The sequence below is a fragment of the Thamnophis elegans genome, chromosome 8 (genome assembly GCF_009769535.1).
Source record: "Thamnophis elegans isolate rThaEle1 chromosome 8, rThaEle1.pri, whole genome shotgun sequence".
Taxonomy (NCBI): domain Eukaryota; kingdom Metazoa; phylum Chordata; class Lepidosauria; order Squamata; family Colubridae; genus Thamnophis; species Thamnophis elegans.
The window spans coordinates 28,380,461-28,388,752 of NC_045548.1; the positions used below are offsets into that span (position 1 = coordinate 28,380,461).

The 8,292-nt window shown below is 45.6% G+C and overlaps 1 protein-coding gene across 1 annotated transcript; it reads right to left on the reverse strand.

The window, feature by feature from the left end:
- Window positions 1-447: 447 nt before the first annotated feature.
- On the reverse strand, window positions 448-7,724 carry ADCYAP1 (adenylate cyclase activating polypeptide 1). The gene is made up of 4 exons (XM_032223473.1): window positions 7,609-7,724; window positions 3,333-3,467; window positions 2,550-2,645; window positions 448-631 (listed from the first exon to the last, which is right to left on the reverse strand). Exons 1-4 carry the CDS (start codon window positions 7,722-7,724, stop codon window positions 448-450), a joined length of 531 nt encoding a protein of 176 aa, XP_032079364.1.
- Between the last annotated feature and the right edge of the window lie 568 nt (window positions 7,725-8,292).

Genomic DNA, 8,292 nt, shown 5'->3' on the forward strand with positions numbered 1-8,292 from the left:
CTATTCCTCAGGTCTGTTCACTACCCCAGAGTTTTACTCAAATCACTATCTTTCAAACAGTAAGGTAGCTGTCTGGGGATGGTAGGAGTTGTAATCAAGCACATTTGATGGGAATCTGGTTGGGGAAAGCTCTATCACTATGCATCCTTATCCAATATTTATTATTTTATATCTATTTATTTAAAGGGTTGGTCCACAAAGTAGATCTGTGCGTTTCTCTAGTGCTTACTCTTAATTTAATTTTTTTGTACAAAAGAAAAACAGTATTATTATCAAAATAGTCATTTAATGGCTTTACTTCATACATAAATACATGTTTAGATAACATAGGAGAGTGGTGATTGATCAGTCAGTTTGGAAATGACTTTGGGGGTGGGGTGGTCCTCTCTCAGATTTTTTTTCCCCCGGGGGACTCTTGTGTACACAGGAGTGGTTGGGAGCTCATCGCTACAAATAAGCTACTCGCCGTCCTTTGTTTTTAACTCTTTGTTTATACCTTTTACCCAGGACTGCTGCCAAGTATTTCTTGACAGCCATTTGTTTTCGATAGCGGCTGTAACTGTCTGTGAATATGCCATCCGAGTGCCTTTTGGAAAGGGGTTCTGAGTCGTCCTCCAGGCTACTGGCCCCACTGCAAGGCAAAGAAAGAAAAGCAATTCATGGTTGGTGCAACATTGGGATCAACAGACAGCACCAGTAGAAGCAGAAGTGAAATCTCTAGGGAGGGCAAGGAAGAAGAAGAAAAATGTACAGAATAGAATATCTGACAGTTACTGACAGTCAATGAAACTGGCAGTGACTAAGATCCCAATAGCTATGTTCTGGAGAGGCATTTTTCAACCTGTATGGATTCCTTAAGCAGTTTCTTTAACTCTTGTTTCTTTTATTAACAAGATTCTTTTAACTTTTGGTATGCCTGCTTACTTTGCATTTTAGGTTGCAATGCGAATGAGAGTCAGCACTTCCTCTCTTTTCTTCTATGCAAATTTCCAAATCTCCTACCAGAAGGTTTGCCTGTCTTGATCGCTCCCATTCCCTTTTTTTTAAAAAAAATTCTTTTTAATAACTTAAGAATCCCCCCACCCAATCATTTGTCTTCACTCAAAGAATTTGGGCTGGGTGGGAATTGGAGTGTTATTTTTCTTTTTCTTTATGTGGCTGGTTGGTGAACAGCTAAAGCAACACGTAGTAGACTATGGGATAGAAGCAAAGGGAATCAGTGGTAGGCTCTTTCTTGAGGAGGAGACAAAGGATTTCTCTAAACATGCAGCGGAAGTTGAAAACTGATCACAATGCAAGCAGACAGTCGGGAGACCAGCTCATCAAGTTCTGCATTATTCATGAAAAAATTGTGTAATTCATTCCCCTCTTCATTAAAATGTTGCCTTCTGCTGATAGGTACAGTGACACATATGAGCATGCTGGGCTCATATTGGCCTGGTAGATTTGATTTCAGGCCACTAAGATTGCGAGGTTCTATTCCAAGTCCTTCTCTTGCCCTATTCATTTAATTTTCACGCCACAAAATTCTTGATTCTATACCTGGATCAATGGAAATGTGATCTTTTTTCCCTTTGAGACATAGACCTTTGGCATTGATTCATCACAGAGCAGGTTGGGGCAGCAGGCGCAGTATCCATAAAGGACTGAAGTGTACAGTAACTGAGGCTGTTTTTTGTCAGCTGAGATTTTCATGCGTCAGTCTGGTGGGGTGATGCCAATGGTATCATATTAAACAGCATTTATGAATAATCGTGGCACAATTCAAGTTGCAAATCAGAGAACTTAGTCTAACTGATTTTAATGACCCCTCTAGAATACACAAACAATAGATTGCACACTAAGGATATTCAGATTGGTATCCCAAGGGTAACAATAAAAGGTTATGGCATCTGTGGGGAGGGGGGTTTAAATATTGTTCTGAATTTTGCACCAAGACTTGTAGAGGAGAAAAAGAGCAAGGAGGAAGCAATATTATACGAAGGACCTGACTTTTGCATCCAAATCAATACTCCTGTCAAATTTGTCCAGAAAGAAATTCCACTGAGACCAAATGGGGGAAATTAATTTCCATAAAAATACATTTTGGATTACAAGCCTACAACCCAAGTCGTACATTGCACAATAACATCCAGGATGAACCTAGCTATTGGACCACAGGCCAACTAGGAGGCTAGCAACTGAAATCAAAAATCCATTTGTATGAATGAAGAAATGTGTGTAGTGCATATATTAAGTACTCTGATGCAAAAGGCATTTTTCATTTCTTCCGTTGAAGACATGGGACTGCAAGAGATTCAAGCACGTGCCCAGTGTTGGAATGAAATGGAAAGAAAGTCCATTTTGCTTAAAGCACACATCCTTAGGAGGAAGAGAGAGGGAGAGATACACCATTGAGCATCTAATAATAGGTTAATGGTGTTTGATACATTTAGCAACCCTGAGGGTGGGACAGTCATTAAGCCTTGTTTCTTTAAAAGCTGATCGTTTTGCCCTCTTAACACAAGCACAAAAAAACAAGAATCTGCAGACAAGAGGTAACATCTTACCCCACCCGCTTGGCCATCAGAGAATGCAGATACTTCCTTGCAGACAACTGGTTCAGCACTTTCCTGTACGCTTTGTTAAGTAGCTCATCTGCACGCCTAAAAGGGAGAAGTGGAAAGAGCGCCGATTAATAAGCAACAAGAGGTGCTGATTACCCAATTCCCATAGACACCATGGACATCCTCTCCCCCTCCCCTCCCTCCACAAGCCGATAAGCCACCGAAGAACAGGGAAGATTCCTGGGAGGGCGCCGGCATCAATCTGGCCCCTACTTCTCCTTGGTATTCCCCAGCGAGACGGGGCCGCGCCTATCTTGGCAGCGGCGTCTGACTGCCAAGACCAGCTGTCTGTTTGTCTGTCTGTCTGTCTGTGTCTCTCTCTCCCTCCCCCCACCCCACCCTCTCTCTCTTTCCGGTCGAAGTAAGCTGATGGCTGCCCACTCCCGATTCTCGCTTTTCCAGCGTGGAGGAGAAGCGGTAAGTCTGATTTCGTCTGCCTTGCTGTATTGGCCACCCCTTCCTTCCCATGCTTGTTCGCCCGGGCTGCCTCTAGCCCAGAGGGACGCCAGTTGATTCTGCTCGCTCTCTCTGTCTCTGTCTCTGTCTCTGTCTCTCGCTGTCTCTCTCTCCCACCCCCGCCTTCAAGACAAAGCTGGGAAGCGCAAGGGAAATCCGCCCGCCACACCCACCGATGTGGGCTGAGACGTGAGTGCCCCCATCAGCCCTGGACGACCGCTCCCCGGGCGCATCATTCAAATTCTCATATAAATGCAAATACGAAATCACCTTTTGTCCGGCGGGTAATACAAAGTGTACATGTCGTCCAGCATGGAGGAAGGGTCGGCTATACTGAGGGGTTCGCTGTCAAAGGCATAGTCCGAAAGAGTGTTGCCCTCTTCGTCGTACATTTCATCTTCCAGCCTACTGAAGGAGAACAGACGCACAAGCGCCGCCTTAATGTGGGGGTTGGGGAGAGATGCAGCGGAGGGGCAATTTGGGAAGGGGACGGATAAGAGTCGGTAAGCAGACGAGTGGGCCCACCCGCCACCTCTGACTGGTTAAAGGGGGTGGGTATACCCGGGAAAGAGAGAAGAGCCCCGCCATCCCAGTTAAAGCCCCGCTGTTCATCCCGACAACCTCCAAAGGAGAGCAACGACAGTTTCTTGTACAACCTGGGAATTTGGAACCGGTTGCCCAGCTAACTTGGGAAGAAGGGCCGGGACAGAAAGATAAAAACTCAGTCTAAACCCTTGAGCAAGCGCCTTCCCCTAGCCTAGCGCCTTGCGTCGCCCTTCTCTTTTCAGTCCGTCAAAAAAAAACCTTCTGCAAAGGGACAAAGGCGGATCTGAGAGACTTTGGGGGTAGGGATTGGGGTTTTCCTCAAGTCTAAAGACTCTCAGTTCCTCCCTACCCAAGTACCAACTGCTTTCATTTAACCTGCGGGTGTATTTCTTAGTCCTCCCCCCCTCCCCCCAGGACAATGGAAACCCAAAAAGGAAGAAATGGGGCCTCGGGCACCAACCCTGGAACTGGAAGGGCAACGGAGACAGGGGGCTCTATCGGGTTGGCTTGGAACACTCAAGCTTGCCACGGAACAAAGAAATGCAGACAGCGTGGCTACTCCTGGCGGACTTGCACTTTCTGGGGTTGTTCCCTTTCGCCCACCAACCTCCCGAGGCAACGAAACTCTTTCGGGCGCCTCTGTCCATTTGTGGGCGATGCGGAGTTGACAGACGCAGGATCCCAACACTGAAATCATTGCCTGGGGGACGCTACCTGAGTGAGTCCATTACACACACACACACAGGATCCTTTCCTTCCTCCTCACTTCGCCTCCTTGCAGCCTTCATTTCTTCCCCGTACACACACACACACACACACACACACACACACACACACACACACACACACACACACAGAGCACGCCTCCTGTTCCCCCCGCCGTTTCCCAGCTTTTAGGTCATTGTGCATCTCCGCCAGTTATTTTCGTCGGCGGAGCTCTGGCTGGAGCGATCAATAATAGATGCCCCTCAAGTGTTTCGCGGCTGGTAATTCGGGCGTTTTGGAAGGCTGCAGGCGTCCTCTGAACCGAGAAGGGAAGGAATGTCACTCTCCCGTTTCAGGGCCGCTGCTTTCCAACGCCCACCCTCACCCACTCCATCCCATACAGGTGGGATTCGGGCAGAGGGAAAAGGACAAGCGAGGATAACCGTCCCGAAAACCGGGTGGGTGTGGACAAAGCTGGTTCGTTTCAGGACAATCTCGGCGTCTGCGCATCAGCGCATTTTGCCCTGTTTGGCCGCTTTTTCTGCTATTGCCAAGAGTGCGCCGCAGTCCCCCCTTTCCCGTGGGAGGGAAAGCCTGTTTTTGTCCCCAGGATTGGTGGAGGGGGAAAAAAACCCAACTTCCCACCCTCCCTTCTCTCTCCGCGCAGAGGCGCCTCCCAATTCGTCTGGACTAGAATCCAGCAATGCCTTGAACTTCCTAAAGCTTCCCTAAAGGACTTCGCATTTCTCAGTGCGGGGAGGAAGTCGGGTGTGAGCCTGTTTCTTCTCCAGAAGCAACGCTTAGAACGGCTTTCCTCAACAAAAGATGATTTCCTCAAGTAGCTTTGGGAGATTTTCCGAAATGTTCCAACTAGGTCCGCATTCTGCTCCTTGCGGAGCCTTAATTTAATTCATTTGGGCATTTAGTTGATAATAATCTAGACTGAATAAGGAGGCTTTATTCAGCCAAATAGCGGATTTATTTTTATTTTGTGCAAGAAATCTGTATAAATCTTATCAGCTCTCCTCTGGTCTCTGCTTTATTTTTTTCCGTCACATACTCTACCTTGGTTCTCTCCTCTCCCTGGAAATTACCATTTTTTTATATATATTAAGAAGTGCAAGGGGGAATACTACAACAGTCATCCTTAATTGACCTCCACTGTGGATTGTGAAATAAATCTTATGGCACATGACATTAACTAGATTCCACACTAAATCCTTCTTTGCATCTTTGGGACCTGTCTGGCAAACCAGCCAGAGTTTGAAATTAATAGTATTAAATCTTCAAAGTAATATGGTTTTTCTTATTCAATAGACAGTTGTAAATTTATTTTAAAGAACTGGTTGGTTTGGAATTTATTGCTAAACAAATACATTTAAATTTTGGGCAGAAATTGTGGGAAGAAAGTGACTTCAATGAGGTAGTTAAACACACATCCTAGAAGATATTATTACAGAAGAATCATGTCCTTCTAATGCATATTGGTGTAAACCTTATGGGGTTTTTTCCTAGCCATTCCAGAAACAAATTACATGAAAAAATAAATAAACGATTGAATGTGTGGGAGCAAGGAGGAGTCTAACAGTCTTCCTACATTTCCTTACAATGGCAGGAAATGAGGTAAGAAACCAACTGAACTGAACTGAAAATCATTGGGGATCAGACAACTCCATTGTGAGAACCTGTGTTAGCCAATCGTTCAAATCTTACAAGAAAGTCAGCAGACAAAAATCATTAGCCAACCAATGCTGACGTTTGAAAAAGATTTGGCCCTATGCCAAGTACTGCTTGACTTCAGTCTGGACTGCACTTCAATTAATTTAAATTTCAGAGAATTAAAAACTGCTACAAAATTAAGAAACCAATGAATCTATCTCAGCTTCTGCGGTTTGATTACTAGTTATAGAAATGTTTTGTCACTGCTTTCTTCCAAGGCAGGTTTCCAGTTTCCCATGCTAACCTACATCCCTGGGGATGACTGTGATCAATCCTCTTTCAAATTATCCAATTTACAGGCATCTACTGAAACAAGCATTGAGCACTGAGCATTGGTCAGGTTAAATCAGATGATTTGGCAATTCTCTGAAAATTATCATGTACAAAAGGAATCATTTCCTTGTGTATTAGATATGATTTCAAACCTTAATTCATACTACCAGCCATGTAATAGGCGCAGTGTTTTAACTACCTTCATCTAGTAACTTCTAGATAATAGGCTATGGGCAACCAAATTCCAGATCAGAAATAAATAGAATTCTAGTGTATAATAATAATATCCTTAAATCTACATAGATATTTACATAGTTTCACTATAAGGCTGCTAGGTAACACACTGATCTAAGAGTAATATTTATTAAATGTTTTAGGCTAACTTTTGGAAAATTATGTACATACCCATATTTAGAAATAAATTCCATTGGTATAACTGGCACTTACTTCTGAGTAAGCATGGCCATCATTAACGCCTAAAGTTAATAAGAATTTCTACATTGTTTTCTTCATGTTGGAGATAAGCTCAAAGATAGTAGATAACACTTACAAAGCGATTTATCCATTGTGATCCTACACATACACCTCTAGAGTATTATTCTGGGATTATTTAGGAGACTAACCTGAAAAGGGGAAGCCACTGACTTTGCGTTCCAGTCAGGATTCCCAAGAGACTGTGATGGAAAAGCCTAGTCCGAAGGAACTCCTCCCACCTACCCCCTTCCCCAAATCAAAATTATTGCTCTGGAGGAAGACCAGAGGAAGAATTAATCTTGCCAATTTGAGGCTAGATGTAAGAGATGGGAGCTTCCACTGAGCAATTAATTAAGCAAAACGCACGCGCACACACATACATGCATATGCACTCAAGCACGCACGCGCGTTTTCTTCTTCCCTCTCTCACACACGCATATGTACACACCCCAGTCAAAATACTGTAACCTCGCACGTTTTCCTGGCCGTTTCGTTCCCCCGCGCTCCTAAAGAATCGCGGCCTCTCTTGAATCTAAGAGTTCCAGTGGACTTCTACCCCAGGCAGGACATACAAGTGAAAGAAACAGGCGAGGGCCCCCTCTGCGATCTCAATTCTTCCAGCCTATCTTGGCAGAAGTTGCCCTCCCCCTTTGCCAGATGTGGCGAAGTCGCCTTGGACAAGGGACTAAGGCTTCGCGAGCCTTAACCTGGACAGCTCCGAGCGAGACGGCCGAATGGCAAAGGAGCAGACGAGCCAGGAGCGCCGGGCGGCGACGGCAGCCAAGGCTGGACTGGCTAGGGGGCGGGGAAGGCAGAATAGGGCACTTACCTCAGCGCGGGGTACTGAAGTCCAGCAGCAGCAGCGGCAGCAGCAGGTGAGCAGTAGACGCTGCAGTGCATAATCAGCCCATAAAGCAGCAGGGCGAGAAACGCTTTGCTGCACATCGCCACTCTGGGAGGGAGGGAGGGAAGAAGGAAGGAAGGAAGGAAGGAAGGAAGGAAGGAAGGAAGGAAGGAAGGAAAGAAAGAAAGAAAGAAAGAAAGAAAAAGAAAGAAAGAAAGAAAGAAAGAAAGAAAGAAAGAAAAAAAGAAAGAAAGAAAGAAAGAAAAAAGAAAGAGAACGACGGTCACTGTTGGGTTCTTCTGGGGGCCCTGGTCCCCGCTAAGAAAGAGGCTCTATAAGCTTGCCCCATCAAGCGCAGAGACAGCTGCCTTTGGGATTGCGCCTTTCCCCTCCCCCTTTCCCTCCTCCATTCCTTCCCCTCCCTCCCTGGTTTACGAGTCATTCATCCCGCTTAGCTGTCCCCAACCTGGCGCCCTCCACAGCTGTTGCACTACAACTCCCTTTACTCTTCGGCTGGCAGGATGCGAAAATCGTCGCCCAGCTCACCTGATCTAGTGTAACTTACCATTCAACTCGAGAGAGTGAGGAGCGAGACTGAGTCTGGATTCCCAGAGACTTCCTTCCAAGTTTCGGCGGCTACAGTTAATCCTCTTGAAGCATCGCTGCCTC